The sequence below is a fragment of the Mytilus galloprovincialis genome, chromosome 10, assembly GCF_965363235.1.
Source record: "Mytilus galloprovincialis chromosome 10, xbMytGall1.hap1.1, whole genome shotgun sequence".
Classification (NCBI taxonomy): Eukaryota; Metazoa; Mollusca; class Bivalvia; order Mytilida; family Mytilidae; genus Mytilus; species Mytilus galloprovincialis.
This window is the reverse complement of record NC_134847.1, coordinates 84,779,744-84,804,575: the sequence shown is the minus strand read 5'-3', so window position 1 is coordinate 84,804,575 and position 24,832 is coordinate 84,779,744. Positions and strand designations below refer to the sequence as shown.

The 24,832-nt window shown below is 32.0% G+C and overlaps 1 protein-coding gene across 2 annotated transcripts; it reads right to left on the bottom strand.

Moving 5' to 3' along the window:
- Positions 1–5,794: 5,794 nt before the first annotated feature.
- On the bottom strand, positions 5,795–20,870 carry LOC143048657 (calcineurin subunit B-like). 2 transcript variants are annotated; one of them, XM_076222447.1, is made up of 5 exons: positions 20,823–20,870; positions 10,263–10,323; positions 8,323–8,565; positions 7,029–7,213; positions 5,795–6,116 (listed from the first exon to the last, which is right to left on the bottom strand). In XM_076222447.1, exons 1-5 carry the CDS (start codon positions 20,853–20,855, stop codon positions 6,063–6,065), a joined length of 576 nt encoding a protein of 191 aa, XP_076078562.1. In that variant the 5' UTR covers positions 20,856–20,870; the 3' UTR covers positions 5,795–6,062. The 2 variants fall into 2 exon arrangements, with proteins under 2 accessions (XP_076078562.1, XP_076078563.1); XM_076222448.1 differs by lacking the exon at positions 20,823–20,870 and adding an exon at positions 12,856–12,933.
- Between the last annotated feature and the right edge of the window lie 3,962 nt (positions 20,871–24,832).

Sequence of the window (24,832 nt, the reverse complement as noted above, 5' to 3'; positions counted from 1 at the left end):
TTGACCTTATTAAATCACGTATCAACGATCAATATTATCAAAGCTGGTATGCTAATATTAATGCTTGTGAAAAACTGTCTATCTATAAATGTTTCAAACTAGATTTTTGTTTGGAGAAATATTTACAATATGATTTTAATACCAGTATGCTTACAAAACTACGTAGTGGAAGCTTGAAACTATATTTAGAAACAGGTCGCTATGACAATATTTCTAGAGACAATCGTATTTGTAGATGTTGTAAAATGAATAATATTCAAGATGAATATCATTTTGTGTTGATTTGTCCTACATATAGAACACTTAGATGTAATTTTTTGCCAAAGTATTATTGTTCATGGCCAAATACACGAAAGCTAATTTTTCTGTTACAAGCTGGGTCAAAAAGCTTAACTAAAAATCTATGTAATTATCTTAAAGCTGCATGGAAACTAAGATTGCAAATTATCAGTTAATATATTATTCATATTATTATAAGTTATCTCTGCATTATTTAATTTGTTTAATTGTTCTCTGTATTCTGTCATATTTGTCATATATGTATATATGTATTATGCTAAAGCAATGTTGTTGCTAATGCAATAAAGATTCATTCAATATGCGATCGCATGCAAATGGCGAAATGTAAACAAGATAATGCGAACCGGAAACTCTTACGACTGTACACATTTCCCTAAAAGCAGAATCGCAAATTACATTCATCCACCATTTGAATGCGTATTTATGTAAATATCGGTACGCCATTAAACAAAATAAAAAAGTTTCAGTCCTGTTTTGGATACTGTAATGCTCTTATTAATGTATCCACTTAACTTGCAAAATATAATGAAAGAGAGGTAAACTATCCTTAAGAGACTTTCAAACTCTTTATTAGAAAACAAACTGACAATGTCTTGGTAATAAAAACGAATAACGACGAAAAGACAAACCACAAAGACACAATCTAGGTAACTAACGACTGGGTAACACGAATCCCCCAGTTCTACTTTTGACACACATCATGTCGCCTATGTAAGTACTCATTTCTTGATTCAGTAGATCACATTCGAGGAAAAATAAAAAGGATAGTGGTTACAACAATTGGAACTATCCGTCGTCGCTGTGACAAAGATAATTAGTAAGTCAACCAACTTATGATAGCCTTCTAAAAAAATTGGAAACATTATTTGATGAAATGTTAGTGGTATATATTCTATCAAACTATAGCTATAATATATTTAAAATCCTAAACACGCGAAATGAAATATTTTAAGTCAAAGAGTCAACAAATTTATATAAGCTCTTTGTTACCAAAATAATTACACATTATCAAAATAATGTTGAATAATTAAGGAAGATTAAAAGATCAACTGAAATTGTAAACCATAATTATTTGCTTGATCTTATATTTTGGTTTTAATGTCCTTTTAAATCAGTTACAAGAATTCCAATAATCACTAATTTAATCTGTTTTCATTCATAAGGTTTAAAATTAACACCTAGGGTTCATGCAATTAACAGACATTTGTTTTTAAAAGAATTTGTTAAATGTCTGAATTGAAAAGAGAATGGTACAATTTTTTCCCACAACGACACCAAAACAATTATCTTCCTTCGAAGTGGTATAAATTTACTGCACTTTTAAACTTGGTTAATTGCTCAAGATAACTTGATTTTAATTTCTATCTAAACTTTTTATATGTGGTAGATCATTAAACATATTTACACTCATGAAAGGAGAAAATAGGAAATTGACAACCAGAAAAATACAGATTTTGTCAATAAAACAGTTTAGGTGGACTTAATTGCTTTATTGTTAAATTCTTTAGATATATATATATATATATATATATTTAACTTGAATTCGTTTGTCGGTAAACGATTTGATTCCATACAACAGGTTAAAAATGCAGTCTTGAAGGTTTACTGACTGTATTCACATAACAGAATCATCCTGTATGTAATAATGATTGGACACCAAAGAATACCTGATATGAAAATATGTGATTGGTAAATAGTACAGTTGTTCTTTACTTCTACGTTTATTAGGAAATAATTTTCAAAACACCACAACATTTATTTCGATAACTGACTTGCTTATCTGGATTTTAAAACCGTCGTTAGAATTGCAGTTTTGTCTACATTAACCAACATCTACGTTAGAATATATTTATATGACACAGTTGAAGATATGACAATCGTCAATCCCTACGTATTTTCTTTCTTTTTTTGTAACTTGGCTTTGGTTGAAATATAAAATCATGAAATTCAAAAGAAACTTAATTTAAAAAACTACACACATAGATAATATATTCATATAAGTCGTGCCCTATTAATACCACCAGTTTTGTTCCTTGAAGAGTTCATGCGATGACATTGGTTTTTGTTCACTTCTGTATCTACTAATGAATTTATGAGATTTGAACACTGTTAAACCAATGTTGCCTCTAATATATAACTCCAGTTATTGTGTACGTAGTTACAAAGATACTCAACAACTACAGTCTTTCGGGATACAAATCATTGCACTGTTAAAAAGTAGTGATAAGGATGACACAGTTATCTCCTATCTATACAGAAGGTTTAATGCAATGATCCCCGACAAATGATTGAAATGGATCATATCAACGGAGAGATTTGTAATTTTATCAGAATCATTATGAAGATGATGATGATGTTTGCTATGCCTGTCATGGTCAAGAAGAAGTGATCGTTCTCTGCATTCTAAATTATTTATATCTGTGAACCAGGTTGCTTCCGACGCCATACTCAGGCTTCAGTACAGGATTTTCACATTATTTAAGGAATTTATTCATCCTACCAAACATCAATATTGAAAAAAAATACTAGTGCATTAATTATTTGTATAATATTTAAGATTATTATTTCAGTTCAACAACCACATGACAAGATGAGAGTCATTTGATATCCAACTGAGGAAGGATATTACTTATCCGAAATATTTAATATTTGTTAATGATTTTACTATTTTTCGATGATGCTGTACCCTTTTAGATTTGCTTATTATATATCATGTTTTATAGTGTACTGTATCATATTAATATGATCCATAGCCTCGTTAGATTTATCGTTGGCTATTATTCAGACATTTAATTTATATGCATAGTTATTGTGTTATTACAAAACTTGTTTGTTGCTTGTCTTTCATTTTTGCTATGTGTTTTGTCTACATGTCTTTTTATGTTTCTTTGTTACATATATGACGTGGCTCTGTATTTATAAATCCTTGTATTGTGTTATTGTAGTATGGTAAATTTGTGTATTCTTGTCTTTAATTTTTGCTAATGAGCTCGGTCTATACGCCATTTTGTGCTTCATTGATACATAGTTGTTTGTGTTTTTTTAGGGACTAAGAGTATAACACAATGTTGACTGCTGTAGTTATAACAATTTTGCTTGTTTTGTCTGTTTGCTTTGTTCACACATCGTTGTCAATAAAACGGAATGTGATGCGTCTGTCATACAGGTGAGAGGTTTGGGTAGCTATAAAACCAGGCGAAATTCACCATTTTCTACATAGAAAAATGTCTGTACCAGGTCAGGAATATGACAGTTGGTAGCCATTCCTTTAATGTGTTTGAGATTTTAATTTTACCATTTAATTAGGGACTTTCCGTTTTGAATTTTCCTCGGAGTTTAGTATTTTCGTGATTTTACTTTTTACTCAAAATATCAGTACAACAATGTTAAACATACAAAGTTGAGAGTGTTTTTTTTTACCTCACCGAATTTCGAACTGATCGAACTTATGAGACAACACGATTGAACAAAACATTGAGATATCGAGACAACATCGCCTGTTCTGTGTCCAACGCTCAAGACCCCTCGACCACCTAGACTGACATGCTATTTGAATATCGGGACACCACTTGCTGCATTGTGTCAAGCGCTGTAGACCACTCGACCACAATGTTCAGTCTAGTTCGGTCGAGTAGTCCAGATAACTAAACACAATGCAGGCGGTGTTGTTTCAATTCTCAAGGTTCTTTTCCAACACAAGGATTTTCATGCGGTTAATAAAATCAAGTTTGTGACCCGACTATCTGAAATGTTGACTTACTGTGAGAAGTGGCTTCTTAGAGATATCACTCCTATGGCTAATGAGGCGTTTGTTGAAGGGCTGCTTAGATTGATTCACCAATATATTGGAGGGCACGAACAGAATATTTTAGAATGTAAAACCATTCATACTTTTGCGGGTCACATTGCAAAAAGTAAAATAACAAAAATACCGAACTTCAGAAAAATTCTAAACGGAAAGTTCCTAATCAAATGTCCGAAATATTGTACAGTTGTTTTCGGTTGCCTTCCTGTTAAAAGTTGATGAGTGATGCCTCTGAAGGCAGCATTTGCGGGTTTTTTTTTTTTAAATTTTTCTTCATCCTTCGCTTATTGTTATACTCCCTCCCTCTTTTTTTAACAAAGTTTATCAGATATATTTTGTATTTGTAAATCAAAAGCTCAAACACATTAAACGAAAGGATAACAACTGTAATATTCCTGACTTGGCATTTTTTTAATGTAGGAAATGGTGGATTGAACCTGGTTTTATAGCTAGCTAAACTTCTCACTTGTATGACATGAAATGAATACAAGATAAGGGTATCATACAAGTTTATATCATTGCCATTGATATCAAACTTTTTTTACTGATAAAATTAATAAATGGTACTTTTCTTTACTTGTATCTAATGGAAAGGATCCCATATGGTATTCACTAATCCATAGACATTCAATATTAAAAAACACCTCATTTGTGTGTTATATTGACCAGCTGTTGACAAATAGTCTACATTTCCTGATATTTTTTTTTTACTTTTCGTTTACTTTATTGGCAATCCATATGCAATCAGCATAACATAAACTAGAGAAAACTATGTATATATTATATATCTACATAAAAATAAACATACGAAAATATAATCAGCTGCGTATTGATATACAACTGTGTTAAAGTTCTCGCATGTTTCTGATTCGACCACTAAAACTAACATAACGCACCATGTAACTTCAGTCCTGGTTTTATAATAGTTTTTAATTTTAAGTTTTTATGTAAACTATTTATTGTCTATTCTATTTATTCTTCCTCTTGCAAATGAATTTTCAATTCAAGAATATAAGTTGAACTTCTTGATTACTGATTCTTTTCATCAATTTCTGTATGGGGGGATACAGTCAAGGATATACTATGGTAGGCAAATTCATAAACAACAAATAATTGATGTAGGCCAAGTCGAAATGTAGTTAAACTTTGGATAGATTACAAAGAATAATAGTCCTAACTGATGGATCCACAAGAGGCAACCTGAAAAGAACCATAAAATAATTTAACAAAACACAAAAAAACAATACAGAGGGGATCTCGGTAGAGTTATCAGATGAATTGCAATGTTTGTTGCATTAAGTCTAGAGGCAAAAATATCAGACACACCAAAGGAGAGATCAAATACAAATAAAAGGCAGGCTCTGCAAAGTAAGGGGACCAGGATGAAGGGCAGGGAATATACTGTCTTTTTTTATTAGATTGCTACAAAAAAGAGGACATTTTGAATAAAAGGGATTTACCTTGGAGCACACCAACTAAAATAAAGCAAACATTGCATAGTTACAGTGTTTCTTTTACGAGCACAGTGAGTGATACTCTACTAACTTCAGATTTAAGTTTAACATATGATTTTACTGGACGAGAGTGCATATTTAAACATCCTACACAGCACCCCTCCCCATTTTGAACATAGATTTAACTGATAGATGAGTGATGTCCTGAAGACCAATTGGGTATATTGATAAACTATTAGTATTACACACATTTATATATAATTTTCAATACATTACATGTCATTTGTTTTATGTTTACAACAATCTTTCTAAATGACAATTTGACATTTCCTCATAGTTTTTATCAGGTCACACAAAATATTCTTTCTATGATGTAATTCATTCAGTGAATTGATGGGTATCTATACTTCCATCACATGCACAGCTTTTGATACTGTTGAATGTCTGTAAAAACCCATTCATTTATGATTCAATCATTCTCTGGTAATCCAGTCACATTTTCCTTATAACCTGAAGTTAATTGTCATTCTGTTCATTATTTCATGGTCAGGAATCATCTAAAACAAACATAATAGACATTTTATTATCTAATGATATATTTAAATGTGCTTTTCTATCCAAACCCTTTTCAGGTGATATTCCTGCAGCTCAGTAAAATGTTTAACCCTTTCACATTATGTATGTGCCTAGCTTAAGTATTAAGATCTCTGGTAGATAGTTGTCTAATTGGCAATCATACAACATTTATAATTGTTTATATTGTTGAGGTCAGCAGCTACTAACTTTAATAGATTCATTCCTTAGAAAATTATAACAATTGGTTATCCAGAAAAGGTGTTTTATAAATTTGATATCTTTCCTTGGAAAAATGAAGTTTTTAATGTTATCACTGTTATCCACAATTTTTATTGGTACTTCATATCCAATTGGTGTATCATATCTCTAATTTGTCACATGTATTGGGTAATTGGTTCCAACCTGCCGAGGAATTAAAAAAATTATAAAATGCAGTACGTGTGAAAACAATAGCCTGGCATCCTGACCCAATCTTATACTTTGTCTACAATCGAGCAGTGAGCTATGATCCCAGGCTAGAAAATAAAAGCAATATACTTAATACTTTTTATACTTGGTATTATTTAAATAAAACCAAAATCATTCTTTTTTCATAAAGATATATCATATACATACTATGTATGTAATCCGATGAAAGAGGGATAACTCAATATTTCAACATAAAAGAAACCAAACAAGTTCAATTTAAACCTGAACAAGCACTGTATTAAAAGATCCAGGGATGTGTATTTAAGAGAAAAATATATTTTTCAAATCAAAAGCTAAATATAAGGACAAATGACAAACATCTTGCTATGGCTTTTGTGCTCCTTTTAAACTCTGTGATTCATTTTTTCATCAGCAGCATTGAATGCTTTAAAAAGGTTTTGTTTATTTCTCAGAAACATAGTTACCTTGAAAAATTCTTGCTTAGTAAGTTGTCCCTTGTTTTGTAATGCTGGATGGTTGAGAGCTTTAAACGTCATTGCTAGGATATGATCATCAGATATCGTGTGAGAGAATAGTAGTTTATACATTCTATATATCTCATCATGTGTCAACAGTCCTGTTCCATAGATGTTCAATAGTTCAAACAAATCTGGAAATATAATGTGTAAAATTGATTCAGAATTGTCAGTCAAACAAACAATTGTATCATTCTTGGAATAAATGAATAGGGGATGGCAGATAACAAATTGGGGTGGATCCAGCCATTTTTAAAAAGGGGGTTCCCTACCAAGGAGAAAGGGGGTTCCAACTTTATGTCCCCATTCAAATGCATTGATCATCCCCAAAAAAGGGGGGTTCCAACTCCCAGAACCCTCCTCTGGATCTGCCTCTGGACAGACATCTGTTACTTTATCCTAAATGTCCCACCATGACAAATATTTCAAGCAATCCTGCCCTATTTTTTCAAGTAGATTCTCGAAATAAACCTCAACCCATATAGTTGATTAAGAAATGCCCATTTTTTTCCTAAAAATAAAGCTGATTTACTAATTTTACTATTATAAAGTGTAATGAATGGATAAAAAATATGCATATAAATTGAAAAGGCTTCAATAGAACAGATACATATTCTGTATTCTTAATTGGTTGATTGTTGTGTTTTAAATGTTCAGTGGCAAATATTTTCAGGACTTTCAATTTTGAAATGAAATCTTTATGTCAGACAAAACTTACATTAATTTTAAGATTTTAAACAACAATTTCTATCATACCATTTATCTCAGAGTCTATATATATACTTCAAGATTTTGAAATAAATGTATGTTCAGTTTAAAAATGATAATATTATTCAAACAATGCTAATTTTCTTTTTATCTAAAATGTTGTTTGGATGAAGAACATGACAAAAAGCATTTCTTTCCACATGTGCGTTTGGATTGAATTTTTGCCTTAAATTGACTCACCACATCCTAGAATTATGCTTTTCAAACCAAAATGAATATTCCTATATCAGGGCCGGATCCAGCCATTTTCTAAAGGGGGTCCGAACCCAGAATAAAGAGGAGGGTCCAACTCATACAAGTATAGTAACATATTGTAGTAGTTGGAATTTATATAGTATTTGTCCACCTAGAAAACTTAGTAATGTGAAAGCTTGATTTTTAAATATATACATTTTGTCGTTTGATTTCAAGGTTATATATTATATCAGATTTAATTTGTGGCTCCACAACATCAGGATGAAAACAAACTACTTACATTTCTTTTTCTCTTCAGCTTTGATCTGTGTACTTAATGTGGAACATATTTTTATAAACTGTCTGGCATAAATACGTTTTGTTTTGGTATCCACATTAGCTGCTATAACAAGTGGGGCAAACACACTTCCTATAAATTCTGGCATATATAGAACGTCATCGTAGCTGAGTCCTTTTGAGTTGTTTTCTGAGATGTCCACCTCGTCATATCTGTTAAGCAATGATTTCACTTCAGCATCAGTAACTATAAAACAAGATAAGATATAAACACCACTTCAATTCTAAATGTATTTGACAAAATATGAGCTGCATCCAATAGAAATTGACCTTATGCAGTGGCGGATCTAGAAATTTTCATAAGTGGGGGCCCACTGACTGCCTAAGAGGGGGCCCACTTTAGTCACGCTTCAGTGATTCCCTATATAAGCAACCAATTTTTTTCCCAGTGATTCCCTATATAAGCAACCAATTTTTTTCCCAAAAAGGGGGGCCCGGGCCCCCTGTGCCCCCACTAAATCCGCCTCTGTTATGCAAGTGCATATACATGTATAAGTGTTTGATTGATTCTGGAATATTCAAATACTAAATAAAAGATGACTTTTGGTCTTTTTTGTAGGGTTGTTATATCAACTCAATTTACATATACATTTATGTAGTTACAGACTTTGCAAGGATATTTTTTTAACCCAAAATATGAGTGAACAGATGTATTGATATTAATTTGCATATAGTCATTTTCTATCTGAGGCAGCATATATGTATACTACATGTATAATAGGATAATGGACAATGATGGAGGGTCTTAGTGAGAGTTCCTTCATTTCTGTATTCTTTATTAGAGTTCCTTCATTTCTGTATTCTTTATTAGAGTTCCTTCATTTCTGTATTCTTTGATATTTTAAGAATTTTCTTTATTTTGTTTTATTTTAGTAGGGTAATTACTATCTACTTTATGTTTAGCACCTTATTACTTTCAACTCTTAATAATGCTTATGCCCCTAAGTAGATGGAGGGGTCATTAATTGCTACCAATGTCTCTTTGTAGTTTGTACATTTCAAAATTAGTTTCCATTCTGTAACTTTAGTTTGCCTACATCATCATCATCGTCATCATCACAGAACACCAATTGTTATGAAGCTTATAACCATAAAACACAGATCAAGTTTGAATTTGGGTGGCGGAACTTTTATTTCTCTAATTATGTCCCTTTTTAACGTTATATGCAAGCAGGGACATCCTCCATTCATTTTCCTAATATTCTTTATATTTTTGCCCACTATTTAATTTCTATTTTGTGAACCCATTCCAGTCCTAATAATGAAATTTCAGAAATACTATTAAATGATGCCATAGATTAGTGGTTACACATGACAACAAATCTTTAATTACCATTGTTATTGCTATTTTGTCCATTTTCCTTTGATCTTTTTTTGTGATTATTTTTCAAATCATGCTTCTTGCTTGAGATGGAAAATTATTGCTTGAAATTAAGGAGGCATGTGACCTTGCTAATGAAATTGTCAAATATCAGATATGAATTTGATAACGTCGTCATAGGTAAAATAGTGATAAACAGATTATCATTGGTCATCTCAACTTGATTGCTTTTCTCAGTTTCGCCTAACGGCCTCAAGCGAGAAAATCAATCTCGTTGAGATAATCAGCAATAATCTATAATTATATATAAAAAAAAACCAATATAATGACTTTAATAAGGGCATCACAACAGTAATGTATTTAATGAATAATTGTAAAATTGGTAAAATTTCAGTGGTTGTTTATCTTGTTATTTTTTTATTTTTAATTTTTTTTTTAATAATTAATTGGATTAATGAATGAACAGACAGATGAACAGACTTTCAGGCTGAAAAACATAATGATCATTGGGGCATAAAAATTGATAATCCTCTTACAAGACTATCAAATATAAAAATACTAACATGGTGTTTCATCTCTTATTTCTTGAATTTCTTTTTCTGTTAGGATGGCCTGACCATTTCCCTAAAAAGATAAGAAACTTATAACATGTTTTTTTTGTATCATACAAGAAGACTTCTTTATAATCTGATATGTGTTGCCTTCAAGACTATCAGTTTAGGAAAGATAAAAAACATAGGAGCCACTAATACTATTCATTACTATATAACGTGTGGCTACATGTAAGTTCAAAATACATGAAGCTGTCAAGTAATTAAGATACATGTAAAATATATGACAAGGTTGCTGATTAAATCATTAGTACATGTACATCTATCTATATCATAGCTTAATAATTCAATTTTGGATGAGCTGAAAGTTTTTTACCATCAGCTCATAGAAATAATTTTTTTTAATGTTTTTTTCATGAACTCCTCCTTAAAAATGGAATTTTAAATTAGATTCTAAGGAATGACTACTAGGTATTAATTTTTCTGTCTATTTTAAATAACCTCAAAAATGTGGTGCACACTTTTCAATAACCACAGTTATATATTCAGTGAGCACCACATTTATGATGTTATTTTTTCATTGACAGAAAACATGTTAGTCATTCCTTTATCGAATGTTATTTTTTATTAACAGATACTAAAAACCACTGTTGTAAATATATCAGATATTTTCAAATCTATTTATTTCTCCACAAAATAAAATTATCATGATACATTTCCATTCTCAATTTTATGTAGCTTTAAATACATCTGTACTTGTACAATCACAATGTATATTTAAAAAAAAAAAAATCTGATTATTACATTGCATTTTTCATATTAGATGTTTCATCAGACCAAGAGCCAATGTCTGGAGGGCTGATATTGATTGAGGGCTGATATTCTTCTGATGACATGTTATAATTTTTTTTATTCATACATGTATACATTGTATTTTGCATTTAATAAAATGAACAATGGAGAAAAATTAAAGTTTTATATCAAAGTAATCTTGTTCAAATTTGTTTATCATATAATACTCCATGCGGAAACATTACAAATGTGATAATTACCAGATGCAGTTTATAAAATTTTCTTATATCAGCCTCCTAAGCATCCTTTCCCATTTGTGAATTTATGTAAATTTAATATTATGCTGTCATCATACTGTAAATATTATGTTATTTGCTTTAAGTATATGATAATATAGGGTTATTGCATGAATATTATTAGTTACATAGTGTGCTAGTGACCTAATACGGTATATATGGGGTCAGTAAATTCCATATGGGATGAGAGCAACTATCTTAACGTGTGAAATTTAGACCTATCAAAATGAGCAAGTCTTCAATACTGTTAGCATTAAGAAACTACTTCCATTGATCTTACAAAAACAGATACCAACAATAATAACTTGTTAGGTTTAGATGTGTTTTATGAATTTATTTCAATCTGAATCATCAATTTCTTTGTCTGTTGAAACCTTTATGTTTTTTTCTCAGTACTGTTTTGTTTTTATAAAGGGACGTAACATAACTACTAACCGTGTATGAAATAAGCCCTGCCTCCCTACTACCTTATATGGAATATAAAGGGACGTAACTCCACTACTAACCGTGTATGAGATAAGCCCTGCCTCCCTATTAACCTAATATCAAATATACACGGTGTCCACGAGGGCGCTTTTAACCAATCACATTCCTAGAAATGTATAGGAGGTAAGATAATGGGGAATATTATCCCATGTAGAATTTTATATTACATGCGCTTGTGACTCACAATGTGAGTGCAATATATGTTCTACAAGGGACAATATTCCCCAATATTTATGCAATAACCCTTGTACAGCAATATAATATTTGAAAGTAAAAATTGGTTTAAACTAAGATTTTGTCGTTGATCACGTCATGAATTTTCAAGATTTATTGCACTAGTGCAATATTGGAATTTATTGCATGCTAACTCTTGGTTACTTTCTGTCGGAATGTAATAAAATTGGTTATGACACATCAGGTAATTATAATTGATGATGCACATGTAGTGATTGGTTAAACTCCATCACTTGGTGACCCCCTAGTCCTATGGATCATTAGGGGGGTCAGTAGATTTCATAGGGGTATCAAGACATCATGTCTTCTATAAACATCTATTTCCTCTATTACTGCTATTGAATTTCATTGATTATTTTTATAAAAAACTTGGTATAACAAAATTTCTCAAAAAAAATAAACTATGACCCTGAGACTCAGTATGACCCAAGTGCCTTGAAGTGGGGTGGAATGGTTATCCTGGCCTTGTGAGAGAGGACTATACTTTAAAAAAAAAAAATATTCTGCAACACAAAGCAAGATGTAGGAAACAGTTGTGAAGGCAAGTGAATATAATTTTCCGAGGGAAATAAACTTGTAAAGTTTATCATGCATATTGTCATTGACACATGATTGACCTGTTGACCATGTCATTGTTGACATATATGAAAATGAATGAATATTTACTTCTAAATCTTTCGCACCAAATCATCAAATGGTCGTGTCCTAAAAGTAAATGTTCTTTATAACCCTTTTTTAATGGTTAAATCAAGGATTTGTATGGTAAAATCTTAATTTACACATCATACGAATCTTACCATGTTGTTCGTACTTTTGTTTACATATTTGTCAAGGAAGTTTAAACTTCCAACACAAAAGATTAAACCAAGGGGAAACAATCCTTCGTGAATTCGCTGTGGTGATAATTTTGCAGCCTAAATAATTGAAAATTAAATTGATTAATTTAAATAAAAGATCTAATTAAATAAAACTTAAATAAATGAAAAAAATAACAGCCATGGAACACCACTGAGCAGCCAAGTAAAGATTAGGTAAATTTGAGATACCAAATCGGTTAGTTATTATATTTAAGTCAGTGATTTAAGAGGGTGCCAGGTAAAGGGTTATTTTCGTGCAACGTTTTCGGCCTTTTTATTTCACGTATTTTCGTGTTTTAACGTTTTATTTCTCGTTTTCTCGTGTTTGGCTCGATTTGCGTGCTTCGTGTTTCCCCTTATTTATTTTCCGTGTTTCGTGTCAGTGCTCTTAATTTCTCGTGCAGGTCCCGAATTTGATTAAAAAGTCAGTGTGTTATAATACCTTCTGAATTCAAACTTGTGTAAACTTATAGAAATTGATGTTTATATTGTTACCATTCTACTTTTGCTTTTGCAATATGTATGGTATTAATGAAGTCCATCAAATTGCTAGCCTATAAATTCAATTTTTTATCAAGTAAGATGCAAGTAGCGGACGCTAAAAGGTGACCGCAAGGTCTTCATGTTCATTACTAATGGCTGCATGATCAAGAAGAACGAGTGATATAACTTCTAGTACTTGTTTCCTTAATATTTACGATCTTATTTATCGTGCTTCGTTTTTCCCGATTTTTATTTTTCGTACTACGTTTTTGCGATTTTTATTTCACATGTTTCCGTGTTCAGTACCCACCTTTACCACCCTCATTTAAGTACTGCATGTTTATGTGAATTTAGCTGCCAATAGATTTTCTATAAACCCAAATAGGCCTAATGTGTATGAAAAATAATAAGTATAAGGTATTCTATCGGACTGTACAAAAAAAAAGGAAAGTAAAGGAAATAAAAGAAAAGAAAACTAAAGTGTGTATTGTATGGAACGCCATGACTGCCTTATGTTAATGATCAGCATTATATGCAGTGCTCACACCATTATATTAAGCCGCTCACAACATTATATTAAGGGCTCACAACATTATATGCAGTGCTCACACCATTATATTAACATGATTAAGTGCTCACAACATTATATTAAGGGCTCACAACATTATATTAAGTGCTCACACCATTATATGCAGTGCTCACATCAATATATTAAGTGCTCACAACATTATATTAAGTGCTCACAACATTATATGCAGTGCTCACACCATTATATTAAGTGCTCACAACATTATATTAAGGGCTCACAACATTATATTAAGTGCTCACACCATTATATGCAGTGCTCACATCATTATATTAAGTGATCACAACATTATATTATGTGCTCACAACATTATATTAAGTGCTCCCAACATTATATGCAGTGGTCAAAGCATTATATGAAGTGTTCAAAACATTATATGCAGTGGTCACAACATTATATGAAGTGATCACAACATTATATGAAGTGCTTACAATATTATATGAAGTGCTCACAACATTGTACGTTTTTTGTTGTATGATGAGATTGTTGTATGATGAGATTGATGTATAATGAGATCATTCGGTAAACATCGTTTTTTAGCGGAAATTACCGAATCCATAATTTGTAAATTACGGTAATGCCCAGCAAACAAATTTAAACAGTTATTAAAGTCATATGATCATAAGGCAGTATACAATATTTAAAACTGATTGAAACAAGTAAGGAAAAGATGAAACTAAGAAGTGAATGATTAAAGTAGTTCTGTTCGTCGTAAGAAATACGAATGGCAAAATGTAAGTGAAATAATAAAAAGTTTATTTAATGAAATATCGAAGGGAAATTTGTATGACATATTCCTCGAGTTCATTTCCTACTGAAGAACTTTAGCAAGGTGCCACTTTATAGTCCGTACTCAGTTTTAAAAAAGCGTAATTACCTTTTAAATAAAACAGTCAGCTTTCTATAACACATAAGCGTCATATTACGTTAGCTTATATATGTCATGATTGAGTGTCATGATTGAGTCATTTTTGGCATCCATTTTCAGAATTTGTCATTTCACATGAATAAGTATCTAACAGATATGGAAAATGCAGTTTAAAGCATTTCATTGTAGGTGTTTAACATAAATTTAGGCAGCAACCATTTAATTTTTTTTGGGGGGAAAGGGGGGGGGGGGGGGGTATTGATTTTTATTTTTTTCGCGACAAGTCGAAAATATTTTTTTTAATTCAATTTTAGCATTACATATATTGGCAGCTAGGGGTGAATCAACCAATTTTTTTTTTCTCAGAATCAAAAACAAATTATTTTTTTCTCCAAAAACTGGAAACACACTTTTTTTCAAAACAATCCATAAATTTTACCCTTTCAAAACCCAGTTTAACATTATTTTCATTTAAAGTTATCATCTCTTATGAAAACTGAGTTTGTGGGGATGAAAAACGTTTACTACGTTTGTTCGTCATTTTGCACGGTTAATATATATAAAAAAAGTGGTATGCTTGATAATGAAACAACTTTCCACAAGAGACAAAATGACATCACAGAAATTAACAACTAAACGGCCACAGTACGGCCTTCAACAATGAGCAAAGCCCATACTGCATAGTCATGCAGCTATAGAAGGCCCCGAAATGATAAACGTAAAACATTCCTAATTTATGTACAAACAAACGATCGAAAAACTAACATGTATATAACACATTAACAAACGACAACCACTGAAATAAAGGCACCTCCTGACTTGGGCCAGCCACATATACAGAATGTGCGGCGGGTTTTAACATGTTAGCGGGATACCAACCCTCCCTCTAACCTGGGACAGTGGCGTAACAGAACAACATAAGAACGAACTATGAAAATCAGTTGTAAAAGGCTTAACTCATCAGATGGGTACAAATATAAATCCATCTACCAGAAAATAGAGTAGACGTGGGCGGCTACTTCTATATCCCAACAACAAAAAGACACTATAAGTACTGATCTGAGAGTACTCGCAATTACTGACAGCTAGTTCAAAGCCACTAACAACTAATAAAAAAAACATGCATCTAAGTTTTGCATTTAGGTAAAGATTGAAACAAACTGTGAGTAAAATAGAATGATTTACTATTATTGGATAGTAACGATTGTCCATGAAAAAGGAGTCATTTTCAATGCTCTTCAACTTTGTACTTGTTTGGATGTATAAATATTTTGATATGAGCGTCGCTGATGAGTCTTATGTAGACGAAACAAGCATTTGGCGTACTAAATTATAATCCTGGTACCTTTGATAACTACTTGACCTAAATTAATTCTGGTTAAGGTTCATTAAGATACAAAATATAACCAACTACAAGTCATAGAAGAATAATATCTTTTAGATCGCACTTCTTTGATAACAATGGACCTCGAAAAAAGATTCAAATTTGTGTTTAGGTCCAGATGATAGCAACAACACAAACAAGAGGAATGCTATTTGTTGCTGAGCACTTCTTTGATTTTATTTAAAGTCCACACAATTTATTTTGTAACGGAAGCACAAAAAAAAAAGATACTCATTATTATGTCAATATATAATTGTAATATAATTATATTAATGGAGAACTTCTAGTATTATTTTACTGTGAATTCTTCTCGTTGTTGTGATTGGCGTTCTAATTCTTCTCACATACAAGCTTGTCTATAGTCTGAGGATTTCTGTTATTTTTGCTACCAATTTTTTTCCATATCCCATGTTAGGATCAATCTAAAACGTTGAAAATTTCATATCTGAATATTTTTTTCGTTATCTGGAAAGTTACTTTTGACGGCGGATCTTGATTGTTTCTGTGGGGCTTCTTTCTCATGGATAGGGATAACTCACGGGGAAAAAAATGGAAAATTGTCGAAACTAATTTGACTTTTATGTATACTAGCATAAAATCGAGAATGGAAATGGGGAATGTATCAAAGAGACAACAACCCGACTCCATAGAAAAAACAACGGCAGAAAGTCACCAACAGTTCTTCAATGTTACGAGAAATTCCCGAACCCGGAGGCGTCCTTCAGCTGGCCCATAAACGAATATATATTAGTTCAGTGATAATGAACGCCATACTAATTTCCAAATTGTACACAAGAAACTAAAATTAAAATAATATAAGAAAAACAAAGACCAGAGGCTCCTGACTTGGGACAGGCGCAAAAATGCGGCGTAGTCCGAATTATATTCTTAAAAGAATTTAAATTCACAAACTAGTTTTTTTTTGCACCAAACATTAATAACTGTTTAAATTTGTTTGCTGGGCATTACCGTAATTTTATTTTACAAATTATGGATTCGGTAATTTCCGCTAAAAACGATGTTTACCGAATGATCTCATCATACATCAATCTCATCATACAACAAAAAACGTATAATGTTGTGAGCACTTCATATAATGGTGTGAGCACTTAATATAATGTTGTGAGCCCTTAATATAATGTTGTGAGCACTTAATATAATGGTGTGAGCACTACATATAATGTTGTGAGCACTTAATATAATGTTGTGAGCACTTAATATAATGGTGTGAGCACTGCATATAATGCTGATCATTAACATAAGGCAGTCATGGCGTTCCATAGTATGGTGTATGTATAGTTTTGACTAGTTACCGTTTTAGCTAGCCTAATGTCATGTATTGTGATAACTAGAACACCGGAACGCTGTCCTAACTGATACCCCTCCCCCTTCCCAGCTTTAAAGAATAATATATTGGACATTTTTTTCGCAAATTCTAAAAAAAACCTGTATTATTTATCTCCCAAACAATAATTCCCTATTCCATATTATCATTTGACCGCCCATTTATTGTTTATTTGTAATCTTTTTGGTATGAGGGTTTGGATGGGGTTAAATGATTAAAGAATAATGCCCTTAAAAAATGAAGATAAGAGAATGACGGGCAAAAAAATGAAGATAAGAGAATGACGGGCAAAAAAAAATGAAGATTAGAGAAAAAAGGGGTTAATTTTTTGAAGATTAGAGAAAAAAGGGGTTAATTTTTTAATGATTAGAGAAAAAAGGGGTGAAAATTAAATGTTTACAGAATAACAGAACCCCCCCCCCCCCCCCATCCAGACCCTCTGGTATGTTTGTCTACATTCTTTTTATTGTCTATTCTGTAATCCCACTCAGAACCTCATTTAAGAGACAAAGTTTTATGCATCACGACGGGTGCCACATGTGGAGCAGGATCTGCTTGCCGTCCGGAACACCACCAGTTTTAGGTGGGGTTTTCGTGTTGCTTAGTCTTTAGTTTTCTATATTTTGTCTTGTGTACTAATTAATTTACTGTTTGTCTTATTCTTTTTTAGCCGTGGCGTTGTCAGTCTATTTTCGATCTATGACGGTTTGACTGTTCCTCTGTGATATAAAAATTATCAGATGGATACAAATATAAATACTACACAGAGTGGACGTGGACGGGTAAGTGCTGCTAGCTGGTATGTTTTAATGGCGCGAATATGGGGATTTCTTTGTTTCAGTCTGCTTGCTAATATGCTCCTGACTTGGGACAGGCACATACAGTATGTTGTTTTCTGCTTTGTATCGATCTGATGAGCTGAGCCCTTCCTGGCGAAAAAGATTTACGTAACAGTTTTGATTCGTGTTAAACAAGCGTTCAGTGTCTGCGAGTACTCTTATATCGATACTTTGTTTGTATAATTGTTTAAATGTGTGTGTATAATTGTTTAAATATCGATACTTTGTTTGTATAATTGTTTAAATGTGTGTGTATAATTGTTTAAATATCGATACTTTGTTTGTATAATTGTTTAAATGTTGCGGTATTATTTTTTGTGTGCAAGCTCCGTTACGATCTTTTTTTATTTTAAGTTAAGCCATCTGCAACTGACTATTAAGTATGTTTTTATATTGTGCTGTTGAATGACTGCATAAGATTGTAGACATGGTTGACACCTCACCAACATCTAGAATGTTACATTTTGAAGTGCACGTCCTAAGTTAAGCGCCTGTAATTCAGTAGTTGGTGTTGGTTCATGTCTCTCTAATCTGTTTTTTCGTATGAATCAAGTTGTACGTTTGAACGGTTTCACAATTTTCATGTCTGGGCCTTTAACAACTTGATATATAGTATTGTTTCAGTTCTCATTGTTGAAGGTCGTACGCAGGCCTATAATTTCGTATATCAACGTAGTTAAAACAATATTAGTCTAAAAGGCAGTCATACCAGATCTCCTTATATCTATTTAATTGAAAGGGAACTGAAAACTGATATTTTTAAGTATATTTCCAATGCCATATACTTTCAAACACATGCACAAAAAAACACCGCTCCACTAGAACGATATTTAAAGTGATAGTGCCTTGTTTTAATGCTTTCTCACAAGCAGGGTCATCTGATAATGTTGATATATACGTAGTGCATAACCAACAATGTTTCCAAAAACTTGAAGAAGAACAATAAACTTAAAACAAAAGCATTTTTATTTTTAACAATAGTAAAATGTAAAATGAATGCATACATGTATGTATATATATATTTCATATTTCAAATAAACAATGAATCTTGCAAAAATAATCACAACAATTAAATGCCCTTATTTTTCACAATGTATTACTGGCTGTAATATAAAAATATGTAAATAAAATTCCAAACATAATAAATGAACTGTTTATCTGAATCTGACTAGCTTATATAAAACTACAATGGTTAATATCATAATTTTATGGTAGAAACACTGTGTCTTGAAAAACTCAAAAGTTCATTTAGCACCATCAAAGTGATGCAACTAAATGACATAATCATTCCACGACCATGTAAATATTTCCTCCTGTTATTTTTGGTTTCAAATCCAAGAAGTTCTAGCACAGCAGTGTTGTCAGGACGTAGAAATACTCCGCCGACTACAGATGAAACGACAGCAATTATCCCCATTGCATACAAAGTCACTGTTCCATAGTATGTGTACTCAATTACAAATTTAGCACAATAAATAATGTAAATCGGTCCTAATTTACTCCGCAGTCCTTGTAGTTTGACTTTCAGCTGTGTAGGCCTCCTTAAAAACTGGGGAAGGACAACTATCATGATTCTTACAAAGTTCATGTAACACGTACCGTTTTGTGCGCCTACGCCGTAAGGTATCCCAAATAAACGTTCAATTGTTATAGAAATATCAAATTTGTAGTCATATGCTGTCAGTAGCATCGCCAGAAAGAAGTCTAATCGTACAGTGTTCATCCATTTCAGATGTTTAACAGTGTTGTATACAACAGAACAACACAAGATAAATGTAATAACACACGATAATCGAGAACTACTCTCTACAGAGCGATTTAACGATGTACTTAACAGGATGAGGAAGAACACTAACGGAAGTTTATCGCTCCAGAAATTTCTTTTATAATACACTGTCACAGCTCCAGCAAAACATGTGCAGGATAGTAAACACGGTATCTGTTCCAAGACAAAATCTGTTCCTCCCATTGTTAACGTGTTATGTTACTGAATATATATTTTGTAATACTAAGAACTATACATTTCATTTATATATACTGCTTTAAAGCTGTAAATTGCGTGCACTTTGTGCATTGATTGGCTATGACAGAAAATTTTCAATCAGTCGGACTTTTCGAAAGTAACCTTCTGGAAACATTGGAAAATGAAAGTACAAAAACCCATAAACTATAAATAGATCAACATAATTATGTATTGGCATGCTCGCACAGTCAAAATATATGATAAACATTATATAGCGTACATACAAAATCATTGATACATCTAGAATTAACAGTATACATAATTGTCTTTTTTTTTTTTTAACTTTTTTAAAAATTTATTTATTTTGATAGATCGATATATAGATAGTTATGGAGGTTGTTGAATTTATCCTATTTATAAATCATTTAATTATACATACACGAAGAACATCCTTTGTTCGACCTGTTAGCATTGTGTTAGGCAAATGCGTTTTTTAGAATATACTATTTCACTTCGACTGGTCTTTTGGAAAATGTTGTTTGTACTGCATTTAGAACTCTCTACCAAGACATTTATTTTGCATGTACACATGTACACGTATAAAAATTATTGCTGTTTTTATCCAACGCAATCAATATAGGTTTGAACGTTGTTTTCTATTTAGACTTGTTTATATATTTTGTTTGGGCTTGTATTATATTTTTCTTCGGGTTAATATGATCCGATTATCCTATTTCGACTCTCTAAAATTCAAGCGTCTATCCTAAATAAAGGTAACCAAATACCTTTCGATCCCTAACGTCAATGAAGAGACATTATTTGACGAAATCCGGATATGGTGTACTAATTGCACCTTTTGTTAGCGGTATATCATCTTTTCCGTAAGTTTATTGTTTTCATTTGTTACATTTGGTGATCTGTTTATTTTGCAACCGCCAATGGCAATGATCGAGGTTTAAGAACATTGCTCGATCTGCTGTTCAAATGCGTTTTGTTAAAATATATACTTTTTCACTGTTTTTTGGTCTTTTGAAAAATGTTATGCTGTATTTACACCCCTCTACCAAGAAATTTGTTTTGCACCCGTATAGAAATTGCGGCTTCTATACAACGCATTCATAGGTTTAAACGTTGTTTTCAATTCAGACTTGTATACCCTTCTTTATTTATTTCTTCATGTTTTATGCCTCAAATAACAAGTTGGGGATGAAATTAAACTGTTAAAAAATTTTGGTCATCAGTTTTTAAGTAAAGTAGTGATTTGGTCCAGCTGAAAAAGGTTTAAAATTAGCATTTCGGAAGCTGTCAAAAGATTTCAAGACTCCCTAAACATAAAACTGTCCATACTCAAACAAACAAAAAATATAAAAAAAAACGAATTGTCACACCTGGTCATTTTTATGGAAAACATTATGATATAAGGATATGTACAGTTTACATCGATAACAAATCGACAACATATACATGTAACAAAACAAAACGCAGAGGTAAACAAACAATCTACACAATAATCATAGTCCACACTGCTGGATTGAGGCTGGATTAATAATTAACAAATATGTTTCTTGTTTATTTTTGTCATCGCGCCGAACTAAGCATGATACAGCGATGCATTTTTTTACTCATCTGATTAACCGTGTTAACGTTTTGTTCTGATGATGAGCTGTTATACATGTATTAAAAATGTTCTATGTTACAAAAAAGGGTTGAGCGCTCACAAAAGTATTGAATGCCGCCAAACTATCCTTCTTGTAATTCGAAGGTTGTCGTTGTATGCTGTCTGCCATCTTTTTTCGATTATTGTTTTGAGCATACATTAGACGTTAGTTTTCTCTTTTGAACTGCTTGATTTACGTTTTGTCATATCGGCGTGTCTTATTGTCTACTATACAGTACATAGTTTGCCCATTGTTGAAGGCCGTATGGTGACACATAACTCTTTACATTCTCGTACTTTTGTGTGCGGTTATTAATTTCTCAATGCCATTGACACATCTTATTTTGTCATTTGATATTCAATATAGTCATCTACCATGTCTACAAAATATGTGAAGCTGCAAATCGTCCCCAATCTAAAACTTTAGTGATGTGAATAAAGTAAATAGAAATAACCATAGATCTGCAATCAACACGTAATAATCTTCAAATAATAATAAAATTATTTAAAAATGTGACAAAAAACCAGCATTGGCGCAAATTGTTCTTATATTGAAACACGCACATGCATATAGGATAGACTTGGATGAAATTGTGGTAAACTTGGGGTTCGGTTTTTTATATCTTACTCCTGGCTCTCCTTCTGAATCTCAATCAACAGAATAACAAAAGGTATACATAAAAGATTAGAACATAAATCATAATGCAGTAAAACAGGGGATGGACGGAACTCTAAAACTTACGATACAATAAGATAACAAAAAATAAAAGTACAAACAACACAATAATAAACAAAGATAATAATAATACAGTATCCAAGACCGTTCGAAGTTCACAGAACATTTATACATTTATTGACTTTTTATGAAATTGATACAATGATTTATCATCCAACAGAGATATATTATATTATACGAGGCCTATTCAAAAGTCACAATTGTTTTGTTATATGACTTTTTATCCAACTCCAATTTTCTAGTATTTGCTCAACATGCTCAAGATACTTTTAAAACTGCTCCGTTTTTATACTGACTATATCGTGTGAATTTGCAGTTTTCATTTTGAGATATTCAGTAAAAACAAATACACTAAAAACAACAAGAAGAAAAAAGATTAAAAAAAAAAAAAAAAAAAAAAAACCGGAATTTTCTAGCACTTCATGCATATGTAATAAACCCAGAACGTCGTTGACACTCACAATTTGCCTTGAAATATCTTTATTTAGGTGCACCGACGCTGTTCCAAATCTTATATTGACATCTCGTAACTTTTGCCTCGGTGAATATTATACATTTATTTTACGTGCCTTAGGCAGATATGAAGAATTGTTCACCCAAGAAAAAAACATATTTCACGAGGGCATTGCCCGAGTTAATTTTCTTCCTGTCGTCTGGTATTTTAGCGAAATCACCTCCTGATCATGAAATCGTGACATGTACAATCTGTGCTTGTTACTTTCATTAGACAAGTATCAAAAGCCAATGCATAGACTGAGATATAAAAGACATTGTCAATTGTCGTAACCACAATTCCGTCCTACTTTCCCCCGAAATGTGACCTACTGAATTATACTTTATCAACGGGTTTGTACTCACATGAGCAACACAAAGGGCGCCACATGTTGAGCAGGATTTGCACACCCTGTCGGAACACTTTACATCATCCCCCGTTTTAGTTGGGTTCGTATTGCTCAGTCTCTATTTTTCTATGTTGAGTTTTGTATAGCTTTTTTGTCAGTTTATTTGAAACTTATGAGTGTGAATGCTACTTTGGTATAGTTCGCCTCTCTTTTATTTATGACACAATCTGGTTTGATACTTGGCAAGCAGAAGCATCATTACCTGGCATCAAAATGTGTCCCGAACTGCAACCGTACTGGTATCTCACATAATGTTTAAGTGGAAAATATCGACCTCCGTTCGAACATGTAACTCTGACTATACTATTTGGCAAAATCAGTTGGTAAGTCATTGTAGAAAAAAATCAGTGATCGTAAGTACATTTTGCTAAACATCATATCGAAATGTATTTATTTTTGTGTTATAACTTTTTAAAAGTTAAATGAAATGCAGAAACCTTTTAGATGAATTATATCAATGCATAAAAGTAAAAGTAAGCAATGATTACGAAAGTGAAAGTGCATATTGTATTACTTTTGATATATCACAACAACACATACATCACATGGCATGCATAGTTCGAGACATAGATACATGATATATTTATCATATCTACTGTGGGAAAACCAGTAAACAGACATAATGCACTTTATATGCGTTGTACATTAAAAGATAGTCCTCTGTTTTAATGTACTCACTTTTAACATGTGTAAAGGCCAAACAAATTGCATACAGCAAATTTAAAAAAAAAAAAAGAATACTCTAAGATTAAAAGTCCATAAAGTGTGTAGAAAGTTCATGTATATTGCATCATGCTTAAGCATGCAATGCTCCGTGTATCTGGTCTTCACCTAGCTACTACCAATATTGACATGATTGATAATGTAACCTAAATAAAAGCCTCTTATTTTGAACTACAACCTGTAAGACAAAATTCTACGTGTGAATGAAGTTTCACCTATTCTCATACAGCGTGCGTTTGATTAAGGAGAATGTGATTCAACTATTTAGTTTTAAAATATTTTATTTGTTATATTTAAACAAAATTGATGAGACACAAGTAAATATATATTACGAACGTATACTACTGCTTTCAGACAATGATAGGGAATTGATGATAGTAATCCGACTTTTTTATGTTTTGTGTCTTGGCGTTGACTGATCTCAAAAGGGA